General features: G+C 47.3%; 1 protein-coding gene across 2 annotated transcripts; it reads right to left on the minus strand.

Moving 5' to 3' along the window:
• Positions 1-5,084: 5,084 nt before the first annotated feature.
• On the minus strand, positions 5,085-18,422 carry DHRS7C (dehydrogenase/reductase 7C). Of its 2 annotated transcripts, none has more exons than XM_061391058.1 (7): positions 18,282-18,422; positions 17,920-18,079; positions 14,852-14,964; positions 13,043-13,253; positions 10,596-10,688; positions 7,337-7,492; positions 5,085-5,344 (listed from the first exon to the last, which is right to left on the minus strand). In XM_061391058.1, exons 2-7 carry the CDS (start codon positions 18,071-18,073, stop codon positions 5,136-5,138), a joined length of 936 nt encoding a protein of 311 aa, XP_061247042.1. In that variant the 5' UTR covers positions 18,074-18,079; positions 18,282-18,422; the 3' UTR covers positions 5,085-5,135. The 2 variants fall into 2 exon arrangements, with proteins under 2 accessions (XP_061247042.1, XP_061247041.1); XM_061391057.1 differs by having other exon boundaries at positions 13,043-13,256.
• Between the last annotated feature and the right edge of the window lie 307 nt (positions 18,423-18,729).

Here is an 18,729-nt window from a genome sequence, read left to right on the forward strand (position 1 = left end):
GAATCAAAGCAGATTGGACGTGATCAAACAGGAGATGGCAAGAGTGAACGCTGACATGTTAGGAATCAGAGAACTAAAATGGACTAGAATGGGTGGATTTAACTCAGATGAACATTTTATCTACTACTGTGGGCAAGAATCCCTTAGAAGAAATGGAGTAGCCATCATAGTCAACAAGAGAGTCTGAAATGCAGTGCTGCTGCTGCTAAGTTGCTTCAGTCGTGTCCAACTCTGTGCAACCCCATAGACAGCAGCCCACCAGGCTCCCCTGTCCCCGGGATTCTCCAGGCAAGAACACTGGAGTGGGTTGCCATTTCCAAAATGCAGTACTTGGATGCAATCTCAAAAACGACAGAATGATCTTTGTTCATTTCCAAGGCAAACCATTCAATATCATGGTGATCCAAGTCTATGCCCCGACCAATAATGCTGAAGAAGCTGAAGTTGAATGGTTCTATGAAGACCTACAAGACCTTCTAGAACTAACACCCAAAAAAGATGTCCTTTTCATTACAGGGGACTGGAATGCAAAAGTAGGGAGTCAAGAAACACCTGGAGTAACAGGCATATTTGGCCTTGGAATACGGAATGAAGCAGGGCAAAGGCTAATAGAGTTCTGTCAAGAGAACACACTGGTCATAGTAAACACCCTCTTCCAACAACACCAGAGAAGTCTCTACACATGGACATCACCAGATGGTCAATACTGAAATCAGATTGTTTATATTCTTTGCAGCCAAAGATGGAGAAGCTCTATACAGTCAGCAGAAACAAGACCAGGAGCTGACTATGGCTCAGATCATGAACTCCTCATTGGCAAATTCAGACTTAAGTTGAAGAAAGTAGGGAAACCCACTAGACCATTCAGGTATGACCTAAATCAAATCCCTTATGATTATACAGTGGAAGTGACAAATAGATTCAAGGGATTAGATCTGATAGACAAAGTGCCTGATGAACTATGGATGGAGGTTTGTGACACTGTACAGGAGACAGGGAACAAGACCATCCCCAAGAAAGAGAAATGCAAAAAAGCAAAATAGCTGTCTGAAGAGGCCTTAGAAATAGCTGTGAAAAGAAGAGAAGCGAAAAGCAAAGGAGAAAAGGAAAGATATACCCATTGGAATGCAGAGTTCCAAAGAACAGCAAGGAGAGATAAGAAAGCCTTCCTCAGTGATCAGTGTCAAGAAATAGAGGAAAACAACAGAATGGGAAAGACTAGAGATCTCTTCAAGAAAATCAGAGATCAAGGGAACATTTCATGAAAAGATGGGCAAAATAAAGGACAGAAATGGTATGGACCTAACAGAAGCAGAAGATATTAAGAAGAGGTGGCAAGAAACACAGAACTGTACAAAAAAGATCTTCATGACCTAGATAATCACGATGGTGTGATCATTCACCTAGAGCCAGACATCTGGAATGTGAAGTCAAGTAGGCCTTAGGAAGCATCACTACAAACAAAGCTAGTGGAGGTGATGGAATTCCAGCTGAGCTATTTCAAATCCTAAAAGATGATGCTGTGAAAGTGCTGCACTCAATATGTCAGCAAATTTGGAAAACTCAGCAATGGCCACAGGACTGGAAAAGGTCAGTTTTCATCCCAATCTCAAAGAAAAGCAATGCCAAAGAATGCTCAAACTACTGCACAATTGCACTCATCTCACATGCTAGTAAAGTAATGCTCAAAATTCTCCAATCCAGGCTTCAATAGTATGTGAACTGTGAGCTTCCAGATGTTCAAGCTGGATTTAGAAAAGGCAGAGGAACCAGAGATCAAATTGCTAACATCTGTTGGATTATCAAAAAAGCAAGAGAGTTCCAAAAAAACATCTATTTCTGCTTTATTGACTATGCCAAAGCCTTTGACTGTGTAGATCACCACACACTGTGGAAAATTCTGAAAGAGATGGGAATACCAGACCTGCCTCTTGAGAAATCTGTATGCAGGTCAGGAAGCAACAGTTAGAACTGGACATGGAACAACAGACTGGTTCCAAATAGGGAAGGGAGTACGTCAAGGCTGTATATTGTCATCCTGCTTATTTAACTTATATGCAGAGCACATCATGAGAAATGCTGGGCTGGAAGAAGCACAAGCTGGAATCAAGATTGCTGGGAAAAATATCAGTAACCTCAGATACGCAGGTTACACCACACTTATGGCAGAAAGCGAAGGAGAACTAAAGCGTCTCTTGATGAAAGTGAAAGAGGAGAGTGGAAACGCTGGCTTAAAGCTCAACATTCAGAAAACTAAGATCATGGCATCTGGTCCCATCACTTCATGGCAAATAGATGAGGAAACAGTGGGAACAGTGACAGACTTTATTTTTTTAGGCTCCAAAATCACTGCAGCCATGAAATTAAAAGACGCTTACTCCTTGGAAGAAAAGTTATGACCAACCTATACAGCATAACAAAAAGCAGAGACGTTACTTTGTCAACAAAGGTCCATCTAGTCAGAGCTATGGTTTTTCCAGTGGTCATGTATGGATGTAAGAGTTGGACTATAAAGAAAGCTGAGCACTGAAGAATTGATGCTTTTGAACTGTGGTGTTGGGGAAAACTCTTGAGAGTCCCTTGGACTGCAAGGAGATCTAACCAGTCTATCCTAAAGGAGATCAGTCCTGAATACTCATTGGAAGGACTGATGCTGGAGCTGAAACTGCAATACTTTGACCACCTGATGCAAAGAACCAATTCATTTGAAAAGACCCTAATGCTGGGAAAGATTGAAGGGGGGAGGAGAAGGGGACGACAGAGGATGAGATGGGTGGATGGCATCACCGACTCAATGGACATGAGCTTGAGTAAACTCCGGGAGTTGGTGATGGACAGGGAAGCCTGCCATGCTGCAGTCCACGGAGTCACAAAGAGTCGGACATGACTGAGCCACCAAACCAAACTGAACAGAGAATGCAGCTATAAAATAGGTTTGGAGCCACAGTGACCCCTGGTGGCCATTCCTCTTATTGCATGATGCCTTCCCCTCAACAACTTAGTTTTTCCCCCGTGTTTCCACCTAAGAGTTGTGGGTTTTCATTTGCTAGACTGGTGAGATATCCCATCCTGAGAAGGCAGCAGGGCCTGCGTGGACACAGGGACATCCGGAAGGCAATGGGGTGGGGGCATCCAGTCAGAGGGAGACCAAAGTCCCCGGACAGGAAATTCAACTTCAGGGAGCTTGGGATCCCAGCCAGACAGTCCGGCTGAGGATGGGTCCACCCGTAGGTCTCTGACCGCTTTGGCTGCAGGGACAGTGGAGCAGGCCTACTGACACAGATGTCTTTCTTCCTGAGACCTTTTTTCCTGAGCTGTCATTCAACGTGGCTTCCTTTGAGGAACCCCAGGGGCCGAGGTCTTCCCTCACCTTGGAGTCCTCGAGTCTTTGCTCTCCCAGAATGTGGATCAGGGCCAGCGTGGATGCTTCCCAGACGCAGCCCCTCCCCACCCATCCACCCTACCCCCCACCATCAAAGGAGAGGCCCCTTAGCCCCACTCCACCCTGAGAGGAGGCAGAGCCTTAAAGAAAGCAGGTCAGGACCCCAGGTCCGGGGCTGGGTGGTGGCCAAGCTTGACCTGGAGCCCAGTCCTGGTGCAACCCCAAGACTGCCTGCAGGGCTGGCTCCAGCCCTTCTTGTCCCGAAGCTGCCTTCTCTGTCTCTGGTCACCAGTCACATCAGTCATTTTCTTAATGGTGTTGTCCCTCCCCTGCCTCCCAGCCCCTACTGACCTTCCAATATTCTGGCCGAGGCACCTCCAGGCACCCTGACACCCAACAACAATGACACAGAAGGTCATCTTGCTGATTCTAGGCCTGCCCTGACTTAAGAGTCCTAAATTCTGGAGATACATCCTGGCCTGCTGCCTTATCCTGGGGCTGCCTGGGTTCCTTGGTGATCATATGGTCTGGACAGTGTGGTTTGTTTGTTTGTTTGTTTGTTTTTTGGCTGCGCTGGGTCTTCGTTTGCAGCTCTTGGGCTTAGTTGCCCTGCAGCATCTGGGATCTTAGTTCCCCAACCAGGGATCAAACCTGAGTCCCCTGCCTTGGAAGGTGGGCCACCAGGGAAGTAAGTCCCTGACATTTTCCTTTATAAATTCAGGGATATGTACATGTGGATGTGTACCACATATGTTAATTTTGTAAATGGCTTGAGTTCAGGGAGGAAATTTGGGCCCTCTTTCAACTATAAATATTAGAAAAAGTTTGAAGCAGTAGTTACAAAATTAGTGCAAAAAATATATCCTACACTTTCCAAGATCTGAAGAATCATTAACTGTTGTGTTTAAGAAAAACTAAACTAAGGGAAACATCCACCAATAATAACGATGGCAGTTTTAAATGAATTTTGCTTTGAGAATGTAAGAAAAAGCTGGAATGAGCTGGATGCCCCAGGGCAGAAGTTCTCAAGATTTGTTGCAATTTAGAATCCACTGGAAAAAAATTTTAAACATCTGTGCCTGGGCTCCTCTTGGGACAAATGAAATCCATGGAAAAGGGCTGATTCTGCTGCCAAGACCAAGGATTAGCTCTGCTGTACTGCCAACCTGGGAGCCGCTAGCCCCATGCAGCTATTTAAATTTAAATTAATGCAAATTAAATAAAATAAAAAATTCCCTTTCTCAGTTGCACAGGCCACATTTTAAGTACCTAACAGCCACACGTGGCTGGTGGTTGCCACACTGGACACAGCAGATGATACAATATTTCCATTATTCTAGAAAGTTCTATTTAGCAGCGCTTCCCTAAGGAGCTGGCAAGTCCAGCTTCTACGGTTGGGGGCTGACTGGACAGATCACATTTAGGTAAAATGGAGGTGGTTTTCTGTGTGCCTGGGCAGGCTGATGGCGTGTGTGTGTTTGTGGGTGTCGAGCCCATCACGGGTCCTGTTTTTCTGCTGGATTGTCACCTTATAGAGTCGAGAAGCTTCTGGAAATCTGTCCCGGGTATGTCGCAGAGGCCCAGAGTGACTGAGGGCCACCCTAACTGTGATGGTGCGTATCTCCCACGTGGAGTGCAGCTGGGGGAACTGTTCCCTCCCCACCCCCACCCCCGTGTTGAGAAGATGGAAGGACCCACCACCTACCAGCAAAACCTTTATTCCCCTCGAGGAGACCTGTTTGAAGCCCGGCAGTTAACCCTCCTCCGGGACGCTGAGTTTCTCCTTCACCCCACAGGCCACCACGGCGAAAAAGAGCTCGGGGAACAAGGTGCGGATGTACACAGCGGCCTTGGGGATGGGGTTGGCGAGGCAGACCTCTTGCTTCTTGCGTCTCACCGTGCGCATCACCTCCTCCGCCACGTCCACAGGGTGTGTCCCGTAGGTCAGCTTCCTGAAAAAGACTGAAAAGCCCCCCGAGGAAGGGGCGTGGTTCATAGGCTCCGGAAGGGGGAGGTGGTCAGAGCCCCGCCCCCCAAGGTGGGGACGGGTGTGCGGTGCAGGGGTCCCAGCCTCAGGGCCAACCCTGCACGTGCGGGCCGCTGGCCATGCGCTATGAGCAGGCACTTTACCCGCCGTGCCTCAGCTTCCGCATCTGTAAAGTGGGTGCAGTTTCTGGCCCTTTGACATCCCAGGGTAGTTATGAGTGGTGGAAGGTATGAGAAAGAGCTTAGAAGGTAAGAAGGTGTCAGACATATGAAGGGGCTGCTGTTCATGATTGTTGCCAGGCTGTGCTTGTCCAGTGCCTCCTGGAACCGGTTGCCCACGTCTTTGTTGTTGTTCAATCACTAAGTGGCATCCGACTTTTTTGCGACCTCATGGGTGGCTTGACAGACTCGTATAGCCATGGGATTTCCCAGGAGTGGGTTGCCATTTCCTTCTACAGGGGATCTTCCCCACCCAGAAATTGAACCCACCTGCATTGGCAGGTGGGTTCTTTACCACTGAGCCTTGTGAGGTAGCTGCTCTGTATAGAGCATTCTAGAATAGAGATCACAGGTGCACTTACAGAGCACTCAGGATGTGCTAGTTGCTGTTCCAAACTCTGTGAGCTGGAACTTTCCTTTCTAGGACTCTACCAGGTCGGTATGTACCATCATCTCTCATTTTCCAAAGGGGAAACAGGGGAAGGGAGTTGCTGCTGTTCCAATACTTAATATGAGACAGAGGGGAGTTTCAGAATAGTCACTCTGGGCCACACTCTGAGCTTCTCCTCTGTGCTGCCACCTAGGGAAGGGGAGCTGCTACTGCTGCTAAGTCGCTTCAGTCCTGTCCGACTCTGTGTGACCCCATAGATGGCAGCCCACCAGGGTCCCCCATCCCTGGGATTCTCCAGGCAAGAACACTGGAGTGGGTTGCCATTTCCTTCTCCAATGCATGAAAGTGAAAAGTGAAAGTTAAGTCACTCAGTCGTGTCTGACTCTTAGCCACCCCATGGACTGCAGCCTACCAGGCTCCTCCGTCCATGGGATTTTCCACGAAAGAGTACTGGAGTGGGTCGCCATTGCCTTCTCCGAAGGGGAGCAGAAGTTTCTCCAAAACCAAATCCTGGCTGTTCAGCATGGGAAACTGAGGCCCAGAGATGGGCAGTCCCAGGACCAAGGTCACACAGCCTGTGAGTGATGGAGCCTAGCCTGGCCTTGGTCTGCTGGCTGCGAGTTAGGGAGGGTTCCCTAGATAGCATATTCAAAGGCAGAGACATTACTTTGCCAACAAAGGTCCGTCTAGTCAAGGCTATGGTTTTTCCTGTGGTCATGTATGGATGTGAGAGTTGGACTGTGAAGAAGGCTGAGCGCCGAAGAATTGATGCTTTTGAACTGTGGTGTTGGAGAAGACTCTTGAGAGTCCCTTGGACTGCAAGGAGATCCAGCCAGTCCATTCTGAAGGAGATCAGTCCTGGGATTTCTTTGGAGGGAATGATGCTGAAGCTGAAACTCCAGTACTTTGGCCACCTCATGCGAAGAGTTGACTCATTGGAAAAGACTCTGATGCTGGGAGGGATTGGGGGCAGGAGGAGAAGGGGACGACAGAGGATGAGATGGCTGGATGGCATCACTGACTCGATGGACGTGAGTCTGAGTGAAGTCCGGGAGTTGGTGATGGACAGGGAGGCCTGGCGTGCTGCGATTCATGGGGTCTCGAAGAGTCGGACACGACTGAGCGACTGAACTGAACTGAACTGAACTGAACCCTCTACCTGGTGCTTTGGAACTGAAGTTTTGGGGTCCCTCCCCGCTGCCAGCGGGGTGCAGACACCCCATCTCCCCAGTCTCATGCTTCAGGAACACCCTCCCCTCACGGTACCCCAACCCCACCCCCCGCCTCCCTGGGCGTACCCCGCTCCTCCACAAGCCCTCCCCAGCTCCGTTCCCTCCAGCTGTGCTCTGAAAGCTCACATTTCCATATGGAGGCCTCCCAGTTTCCTTGGCCTGGATCAACGTGGTAGGAGCGGATGAAGGTGGGACTCACGGTGCTGACGACCACGTCATATTCCTCCACTTCTGCCCGCAGGCAGTCGAAGAAGCCGAGTGCCGCATGCTTGGAGGCGGCATCTGGAAGAGAAACCAGCCCGGCAGTGGGTGCGGATCCCTCTGTGCCTCCCGGGAGGGGGTTGGAGACACACATCCCTACAGGCTCTGCTGGGTGAGGCTGCAAAGTCCCCAGCCTTGCCCCTCACTTCGTAGATGCGGACAGAGAGCCTTTGTGAAGCAGTGAACAGATGCAGAGATGGGACCCAGTCCACTTTAGCTACTATTCCACTGTGTGACTTTGGGCAAGTGGCCAGTTTTTACCTTCAGAGATTCAGTTTTCTCATCTTTAAAATGTCCAGTTGCAGCCCAATTTATAATAGGCAAGGTATGGAAGCAATCGAAATGCCCATCAACAGATAAATGGATAAAGAGAATGTGGTACATATATACACTGGAATATTGTGTGTGCATACTCAGCGACTCAGGCCTGGCCGGCTCTTTGCGACCCTATGGACTGTAGCCCATCAGGTCCTTCTGTCCATGGAGTTTACCAGGCAAGAATACTTGAGCCGATTGCCATTTCCTTCTCTAGGTCCTAGGTCACCTTCCCAAGGATCGAACTCACGTCTCCTGCATTTGGCAGGCAGATTCTTGACCACTGAGCCACCTGGGATGCCCCATACTGGAATCTTACTCAGCCATGAAAAGAATAAAATCATGCCGTTGACAACAACATAGATGGATCTAGAGATTATCATACTAAGTGAAATAAGTCAGAGACAAATCAGTTCAGTTCAGCCGCTCAGTCGTGTCCAACTCTTTGTGACCCCATGGACTGCAGCATGCCAGGCCTCCCTGTCCATCACCAACTCCTGGATCCTACTCAAACTCATGTCCATTGAGTCGGTGATGCCATCCAACCTCTCATCCTCTGTCGTCCCCTTCTCCTCCCCCTTTCAATCTTTTCCAGCATCAGGGTCTTTTCATATGAGTTGGTTCTTTGTATCAGGTGGCCACAGTATTGCAGTTTCAGCTTCAACATCAGTCCTTCCAATGGATATTCAGGACTGATTTCCTTTAGGATGGACTGGTTGGATCTCCTTGCAGTCCGAGGGACTCTTAAGAGTCTTCTCCAACACCACAGTTCAAAAGCATCAATTCTTTGGTGCTCAGCTTTCTTTATAGTCCAACTCTCACATCCATACATGACTACTGGAAAAACCATAGCCTTGATTAGACAGACCTTTGTTGGCAAAGTAATGTCTCTGCTTTTTAATATGCTGTCTAGGTTGGTCATAACTTTTCTTCCAAGGAGTAAGCGTCTTTTAATTTCATGGCTTCAGTCACCATCTGCAGTGATTTTGGAGCCCCCCAAAACAAAGTCTGTCACTGTTTCCACTGTTTCCCCATCTATTTCCCATGAAGTGATGGGACCAGATGCCATGATCTTAGTTTTCTGAATGTTGAGCTTTAAGCCAACATTTTCACTTTCCTCTTTCACTTTCCTCAAGAGGCTTTTTAGTTTTTCTTCACTTTCTGCCATAAAGGTGGTGTCATCTGCATGTCTGAAGTTAATGATATTTCTCCTGGCAATCTTGATTCCAGCTTGTGCTTCATCCAGCCCAGCGTTTCTCATGATGTTAAATAAGCAGGGTGACACTATACAGCCTTGATGTACTCCCTTTCCTGTTTGAAACCAGTCTGTTGTTCCATGTCCAGTTCTAACTGTTGCTTCCTGACCTGCATACAGATTTCTCAAGAGGCAGGTCAGGTGGTCTGGTATTCCCAAATATCATATGATCCCACTTATATGTGGAATCTAAAAAAAATGATACAAATCAACTTATTTACAAAACAGAAACAGACTCACAGACTTTGAAAACAAGTTTATGATGACCAAAGGGGAAAGGAGGGAGGGAAAGGATAAATCAGGAGTTTGGGATTGACGTATACACACTACTATATATAAAAGAGATAATAAGGACCTATTGTATAGCACAGGGAACTCTACTCAATATTCCGTAATAACCACTATAGGAAAAGAATCTGAGAAAGAATGAATGTATGTGTATGTATAATTGAGTCACTTTGCTATACATGTGAAACTAGCACAACATTGTAAATCAGCCATGCGTGCTAAGTCGCTTTAGTCGTGTCTGACTCTTTGCATCCCTGTGGACTGTAGCCCACCAGGCTCCTCTGTCCATGGGGATTCTCCAGGCCAGAATACTGGAGTGGGTTGCTACGCCCTCATCCAGGGGATCTTCCCAACCCTGGATGAAACCCATGTCTCTAACATCTCCTGCATTGGCAAGTGGGTTCTTTACCAGTAATGCCATCTAGGAGTCCCAGAATCAACCATGCTATGCTATGTTAAGTCACTTCAGTCGTGTCCGACTCTGTGCGACCCCACAGATGGCAGCCCACAAGGCTCCCCCGTCCCTGGGATTCTCCAGGCAAGAACACTGGAGTGGGCTGCCATTTCCTTCTCCAATGCATGAAAGGGAAAAGTGAAAGTGAAGTTGCTCAGTCGTGTCTGACTCTTATCGACCCCATGGATTGCAGCCTAACAGGCTCCTCCATCAATGGGATTTTCTAAGCAAGAGTACTGGAGTGGGGTGCCATTGCCTTCTTCATACTCCAATATTAAATAATTTTTAAAAAAAGATTAATATTACACCACTTCAGGTAAAAATAAATCATAAAATAGAGGTAATTAATTAATCATTTAAGGATAGTATCACTCTTGCCAAGTGAGAAAATGTATGTAAAATGCCTGACATGGGTGTGAATTCCCATATCCTTTCTCGGAAGCCTGATACCCCACGTAAGACTGATTTCTCAGGGTCCTGAGGCCGTCAGGGTTAAGAATGCAGGTGCCAGGGCTCAGATGCCTGGCTTGTAGAGTGAGGATATGGTGAGGTGTAGAAGTAACAGATATAACTGCTGTGAGCATAGAACAAGATGAGCTTCTGGGGTCCGAGGGAAGGACTTATCTTTATCTCTCAGTCACCTGTGTGCTGTAGGCACTCAAAAATAGGAGCTGAGGGGATGGAAGAAAAGCCAACGGATGCTTTCATCTCTGGACCCTCTCCCCCTAGGAACCATATGCTTCGTCCTAGACACCACATCTCTTGTCTTATAAGACACATAACCTGAGATGAAACTTGTCTTAGCAACTTACAGGCTGTGCGGAAGGGGATTCCAAGCTTCCCCTGGATGTTGTTCACTAACACGATTTGTCCGGTCCTCCTGGAGATCATGTCGGGGAGCAGGGCTGGAAAGCGCAGGATGAAGACTCATGGTTACAAACCTGAGATGGAGTCAGGCAGCAGCCGGCAGACCCCTTCCCCAGACCCCTCATCACACGGGCTCCTTTGCTGCTGCTAAGTCACTTCAGTCATGTCCAACTCTGTGCGACCCCACAGACGGCAGCCCACCAGGTTCCCCCGTCTCTGGGATTCTCCAGGCAGGGAACACTGGAGTGGGTTGCCATTTCCTTCTCCAATGCATGCAAGTGAAAAGTGAAAGTGAAGCCTCTCAGTCATGTCCGACTCTCAGCGACCCCAAGGACTGCAGCCTACGAAGCTCCTCCCATGGGATTTTCCAGGCAAGAGTACTGGAGTGGGTTGCCATTGCCTTCTCCCACAGGCTCCTTTGCCTCCCTGCTAACTAGATTACAGTGGGACACAGGTGGGCTGGATCCCAGCCACCATTTATCCAGTGTTGCCTAGGAGTGGGCTGGGCTTGACTGGTGAATTGCTGGGTTATTTTATTTTATTATTATTTTTGTGTCATGCAGGATCTTAATTCCCAGGCCCCCTGCAGTTGAAGTTCGAAGTCCTAACCACTAGACCTAACCCTGGGTGATTTTATTATATTTTTTAAAGCTTATTTTTTTTAAATGGGAACCATTTTTAAAATTGTTATTGAATTTGTTACAGTATTGTTTCTGTTTTGTTTTGGTTTTTTGGCCACTAGGCATGTGAGATCTTAGCTCCCCTACCAGGAATCCAACCCACACCTCTTACATTGGAAGGTGAAGTCTTAACCACTGGACCTTCAGGGAAGTCCCCAACCCTGGGTGATTTTAAATGACCCATCCATGTCCTTGAAGTGACACTGATTTTAGTAGTGAGAAAGGTAGCTCCCTTTCCAATTCTCCTATTCCTCCAGTAGGAAAGTTGGTTCAGGCGGGTCTTTAAAACCTCTCTTGCATGTGCTAATCTTTAAAAAAAAAAAGAAAAAGAAAAAGAGGAAAGACCTCAGCCCTGTGTCTTGGGAAAACTTAAGACTTTGTTTTGATTTCAGGTTTTCTTCCATTTATGGACAGGAAAGGAACTTTTAATTTATGGTAAAAAAAAAAAGTTCCTCTTAAGTAGAATTAATTGACAAGTGAGGGAATTTAGAAAAAGCTATAGAGCAATGATAGCACAGGTGGAATCAGGAGATGGCAAAAAATCAAGACTCAACTTAGCATGCCTCACTTTGTTGCCAGGGAACCGGAGCTCTCAGAGGTTGAGGGGAGGACGCATGTTGGCTGGCCTGCTGGGTGTGTCCACAGCGACTGGGCCGAGGAAACTGTGGTCTCTGGGGCACTCTCATCTCTGGAAGCTCTGGGAGTCATCTTTCTGCTCCCAATGCTGCTTTGCCTTCTTCTTTGTCTCAGTTCTCAGAATCTCATTTTCGAGGAGATTCTGGCTGTACAGAAGGCAGCTCAAAGATCCTGCTCTCTCAGCTTTGCCAGTGTACCCTGCTCCCTAAATGTATATCCTTATATTCTTCCTTTTGTGATTCTGCTTTGATAAACCTTATTTAGGGTGGGGGAAGGGCTTTAACTCTTGGTTCTATTCCGTGTCATCTCTAGCTATTCCACAACCCCCACCCTAGCTTCAGACCTGCATTTGAACTTGGTTGTTAGAATCTCCACAAAGGGACCATAATTTTACCCTAGTGGCTCAGATGGTAAAGAATCTGCCTGTAATGCAGGAGATGCAGGTTTGATCCCTGGGTCGGGAAGATCCTCTGGAGAAGGAAATGGCTACCTATTCCAGTACTCTTGCCTGAGAAATCCCATGGACAGAGGAGCCTGGTGGGCTACAGTCCATGAGGTCACAAAGAGTTGGCCACAACTGAGCGACTAACACTTTCCTGTTTCTGAAAAGGAATTGAAGGTATTCTGGGTCTTTTGTAGTTTGGGATAAACTCTTTTCTTCATGACTGAGGACAGAATTTCAACACTGGACCAACTGTCATTATTAGGAGCAGATCAACCACAAGGTGGATATAATAGAAGGTTTGCAGGGGTTGAAGACAATGGTCCAGAGACGTGGAATGGGATTGGAGGGGAGCCATGGATGTGAGTAAGAAAAGGGAAGTAAAGGGCAGGGTTTGGGAAGGGGACTGAACAGAGGAGGCAGGCAGGAATATACCACTAAGAGACTTTCAGAACCCTTTTCTTTCATCAACATTTATAGTCAAAAGCTGAAAGCTTTCACCAAACAAGCAGGGATTTTTCTGAAGAGGGCTAGAGGCTCCATCCAGAAGTGGATGACTATCTGGGGGCATAACAGAGACCTCTTGAGCAGCCCAGTGACCCAGGAATCCACGGGAAGGTCAAACTCACGAGACCTTTGGTCAATATGATGGGTCCAAAGTAATTGGCATCCATGATCTTTTTGTCGAGCTCCAGAGAAATCTTATGGGCAGGTCCCTTCACCTTCACGCTGGCATTGTTGATGAGGATATCCACGCAGCCGTAGCAATCCAGGACCTCTTTGGCCACATCCTGGACACAGCTGATGTCTGAGAGATCCAAGAGGACCAGCTTTGGGGTGAATGTCTGCTGGACCAACGAGACAGTCAAGGCACGTGTGGGAATATCCTCACAGACCTTGGGGCCCTTCCATCTAAGAGTTGCCCCTTTTGAAACTCAGAGCTTGTGGAATGACTACAAACAGATGATTAAATGAAACAGATAACTGGGAGAAGGTAAACTGATGGAGAAAATGCATCCTTGGGGACCAAGGCAACAGTAACATTCCCAACATGTTAACATGCACTACAAAGTTTGATCTTCTGGTCAAGGGGCCAGAACTGAGAAATCTAAATGGAGGCTGTGCATAAATTCTCTGATGTCATTTTTTAATAACATTTCTGAGCTCCTCTTTGGAAATGGCTTTCAGACTGGCTTCCAAGCCACAAGAGAATCTGCCCAGTACTTTGTAGCCACATTTGTTTTTTGGCCAAAATGATATACTCGATATAAATTTTTTGGAACACCGTCTGTATAGGTGCAAGGCATTGTGTTCAGCCCTAAACATGCTGTCATCAAGATTTTCATGATTTAGAAGGGGTACAGATGGAAAAATTGATAATTCCACATGGCAGATACAATCCTGGTGTTTCACAAATATGAGTCCTGAGATATGCCCTTAAAAAAGCATGTTCTCTGGTTCAATATATTTGGGAAATATAGACTACTATACATTCTTCTTGGAGATAACACAATGCATATTTACATAACAAAGGTTCTGAAAAGTCCTGCAGTAAAGAAATCAGTCAGAGAAGCTTTCTCTAACTCAGTATTTCCCACACAGTTGACCTCAGAACCTCCTTTTTACTACTTCACGACCAATACCTGATCAAATCCCAGGAAACATGCTTTGGGGTTTTGGTGTTATCCTTTTGCTTCATCTCCTCAAATACCAGACTTAGTTCTGAATTATTTTTGGCTTTATCCAAAATCCAATTCAACATCAAGGGCAAAGATTAATTAAAAAAAAATTCTTGACACTTCCCTGGTGATCCAGTGGTTAAGACTCTGTTTCCAGTCCTTGGTTGGGTACTTCCACATGCCATGTAGATTGGCAAAAAAAAAGAAAACAAATCCTAAAGAGAACTCTGAAAGCAATTTCTTAAACAATGATCCAGAAATGCCTTGAAAACCCCAGCTTCATTGAAATGTGTTTACCTCCTATATAACTTCATGGACAGGGACGGAAATAAAACACTTGGGGCTGCACATCATGGCTTGAGGAATCTTAGTTTCCCGACCAGAGATTGAACATGGCCCCCTGCAGTGACAGCACTGAGTCCTAATCACTGGGCCACCAGGGAAGTCCCTCTTTGAAGGAGATATTATTTGAAGTATTATTTTAAAAGTCAGCCATAAGAATTTATAAACAGAGCTGTGTCTATGACATACCGTATCTTCTGGGTCCTCTGAGTCTGACTTAAATAGAATGGGGTGGGGCTCAGAGGCTAGAGAAGAAATTTTTGGCATGGTGAGGGTTCAAAATGAATCAACCCCCAAGTTGGCTGTGTCAAGATTACATTTCCCCAAAGCTATCACCAGATTTCAGGCAGAGCTGCTCTGTGACAAGCATGAAGACTAAGGGTGCCCAGAGGTTGCCCATGCTGGCTGCCCGAAGGCCTTACCTTGCTGGGATCAGCCACACTGATCAGGGCATCGTATAGACTCTGAAGCCTCTCCCAGTTCTTTCCACACAGCACCAGCCTGGCTCCGCCGGTATGGAACACCCGAGCACACTCTGTGGGGAAGAAGGGAGGAGGACAGGACGCACTGAGTGGGTAAAACTGCAGATGGGGGGTGGGGTGGTTACAAATTCGAGGATTCAAAGAATTCAGAAGGCTTAGAGCTATGAGTTCCTTTAGAGGGCACTGCGTTCAACCTCCTCTGGACTTTCTTCCTGTTTCCAGCCTCAGCATGGCTGCCTTCTGTGAAAGGCAGCTCACGGGGGTGTGAATAGCCCCTCCTCCATTGAGCAGTTCTGATTTTCGGGACACTCTTTCTTTCTTTTTGGCCAGGTTGTGTGGCATACAGGATCTTAGTTTCCTCACCAGGGATTGAACCTGTGCCCCCTGCATTGGGAGAGTGGAGTCTTAACCACTGAACCACCAGGGAAATCCTGGTATATTCTTTCTTAAACTGAACAGAAAGATGACTCTGTCCAATAAGACCCCCAGAAGCGCAGTGTTAAGTATATCTCAGTCTGAGGATATTGGAGACAGTTGCTATTTTTTTTTTTTTCCAGATCCAATGTCACTAGTTTCCTCTACATTTTCATTGTGGGTTGATGCCCCAGCTAGGGTTCTTTTTATTAAAAAAAAAAAAAAGTGAAGTTGTCTTCTGTGTAGTTCATTTTATTCTAGATGAATTTCTTGCTTGCTCAATGTTCTCAACTGGGCAGTGATTGGTAAATACAAATATTTTTATGTGGCAATAACGTTGATATTTAAGAACAATAAAAGCTGGACTTCCCTGGTGGAGCAATGGATAAGAATCCACCAGCCACTGCAGGGGACACAGGTTTGATCCCTGGTCCAGGAATGTCCCACAGTCAGTGGAGCAACTAAAGCCCATGCGCCACAATTACTGAGCCCACGTGCTACAGCTACTGAAGCCCACATGCCCTAGAGCCTGTGCTTTGCAACAAGAGAAGCCCTGCAATGAGAAGCCCACGTACCGAAAAGTAGCCCCGTTTGCTGCAACTAGAGAAAGCCCATGCGCAGCAAGGAAGACCCAGCATAGCCAACAAACCAAACAATAAAAGCTAACAGACTTTGACAGTTTACTTGCTTGAGTGGCTATTGAAAGAGGTTTACACATATTAGCTTATTTTATTCTCACAGTCATCCTACGCAGCGGTTTGTTATGTTGGGTTCCCTAGAAACAGAACCTACAGGGTTTTAGCCACTGGGCCACCAGGGAAGTCCCTCGGTTCTTTTTTCTTGAAAGATCCTTTTAAATATATGTGGTTTTTATAATAAGAGAATTCACTAAAGGAAACCATTCAAAGGGAGAATGGCTAGTCTCCCCAAGTTTGGGCTGTAATTCTCAGTGGCAGCGGCAGCTGCGCTGGGTGTGGGCAGCCCTGGAGGTCGTGTTTCACAGACCAGAGGCCTTTAGTCTGAAAGACACTTTTTGATTTCAGCGATATTAAAATACACAAAGATGGCCCAGGGCCATCGTAAGAGACCGTTGATTAAGAGACAGTTAGCTCAATTTCTGGCAAACCACTCCAATATTCTTGCTGGGAGAATCCCATGGACAGAAGAGCCTGGTGGGCTACAGTTCATGGGGTCACAAGAGTCGGACACCATTTAGCGACTAAACCACCACCACCAGCTCAATTTCAGGAATGGTTAAAGAAAGAAAACGATGTGTCTTAGAGGTGATGAAACAGGCAAGGTTTGTGTTCTCTGAAGCAGTTGAAGTGCAGTGGTTAAGTATTTTGAAGATCATTCTTGCTGCAGACACAGTGGGTACAAGGTGACTTTATTCCTGACTTGGCTGAATTATGTGGGTTTGGGGCAAAGGTTAGAAGTCCTGCCATCTCTGTCTGTCTGGTTTCCCTGGGAGACAGCTTGGCTCTGGCCCCCTTGCTGCTCTCCAGTGCTACCCACTGGGTTCGGTCAGGTTCTGTGGGACTGTGTGTGTGCTGTGGGCTATGTGTAACTGACCTCATCCGCTCAATGCCCCTCACTATTTTTTTTTGCCTGGGACCTGAGAAATGGAGCACTTTGAACCCAGAATCACTGCGGTCGGCAGCATGTTAAAGCCACCATAAGAGTTTACTGAAGGTCACACCCCCACTCCCAGCTTCTCAAGTTACTTCTAAATGCCTTCAGAACTGGGAAGTGATGTGGCTGAATCAGGCCAATCGTAAGACAACAGGGATTATGGGGTGTGTGGCACGCTGGCGTTTGCGTTCTCTGCATGATTTGTTCATTATTATCGCCACTGCTAACATTTGAGAGGTGCCCACGACAGTGCCAGGCACTGTCCCTAAGGGCTTTCCATTTCTTTATTCATTTAGTCATCACAACCGCATTACGAGGCACAGAGTATTAGCATCCTTGCTTTCAGATGAGAAATCCAAGGCGGAGCAATGCAAAACCAGTTAGTAATTGGTGGAGCCAAGAATTGAACCCAGCTCACAGGTCTGGCCTCATCACCAGTTCACTGCCCCAGCTGAGGGCTTTGAACTTCAAAATTTCTAGAAACTCCCTGAAGGCAAAGCAAATCACTTCTGTAGACTGCTTTTGGGCTATAGGCTGTGCATTTGCAACCCTAGATATTCCAATCCCCTCATTTCTCAGGCAAGCAAGCTTTAGCCTCCAAGAGAGAAGACACTGGCTGATTAACATATGCTGGGAGAGAACTCAGCCTTGACCCATGCCCTCCTGCCCAGAGGGCACACCCACACCCCACACTATGGCCTCTCATCCTTCAGGGCAGAAGTGGGCACAAGAGGCTGTGAAGCTCATTTGTGTGTGCTCAGTTGTGTCCGAGTCTGTGACCCCATAGACTGCAGCCCACCAGGTGCCTCTGTCCATGGGATTCTCCAGGCAAGAGTACTGGAGCGGGTTGCCATTCCCTTCTCTGGGGGGTCTTCCTGACCCAGGGATCAAACCAGAGTCTCCTGCGTTGGCAGGCAGATTCTTTACCACTGAGCCGTCGGGGAAGCCCAAAACTTGCTTACCCTTGCCCAGTCCTGAGATGGCGTCGGTGATGACCACCACCTTGTTCTGCACGACTGACTGGGACCACAGCCGGGACACCTCCTGGTAGATGAAGAGGAGACCACTGATTCCTAAGAGCAGCAGGGGCAGCATGAGCACGGCGGTGACCCCCATCTTGTTCTGGGAAAAATGGGGAAAAGGAACTCGCTTGACAAAGGAACTCGGAACCCGAGGCAGAGGAGGCCCGAGGCTGCACATTCAAGCCCTGAGCCGGGAGCCTCCTCTGCAGGAGCCAGGCTCTGTGCAAACCCCCTGAGTGCTGCTTCCAGAGCTCCTGGCTGCATGCTAATCCCCAAATGGTCATGAAGAGGGAATTACTCACAGTGTTTTCAGAAGCAGATGGAATCCAGGGACCTGCCCTCCCAGAGGTTAATTACGAATTTAATTAAAATGTGCCTGCATTTTTGGAAGGAAAGCCATGCGTTAAGGCCACTTGCTTGGGCCCTAATGGCTATTTATAGCTGTCAGTGCACTAAAGGGCTTTCAGGGTAAATATAGTGTCTCTGCTGATATTCAGGAACACATGCTGGCCGGGTCTGATTTCAGAGTCCCTGCCAACCCTTTTAAAGCTCTCCTGGGTGCCTCTCTAGTAGAGGTTCCTCTGCAGTTCAGGGATGGACCTTAGGGATTGGGACCTGGGATTTCAGCACAAACATCCCTACCCTCACGTCCTAACTCTCCTATCAGGTAGCTTCCAGGTAGCTCAGACTCTGGTGGCAGCAAGAGAACTTTCTGGATGGAGGTGAAAAAACACAGAAAATCTGTTTAAC

The sequence above is a fragment of the Bos javanicus genome, chromosome 19 (assembly GCF_032452875.1).
Source record: "Bos javanicus breed banteng chromosome 19, ARS-OSU_banteng_1.0, whole genome shotgun sequence".
Taxonomy (NCBI): Eukaryota; Metazoa; Chordata; class Mammalia; order Artiodactyla; family Bovidae; genus Bos; species Bos javanicus.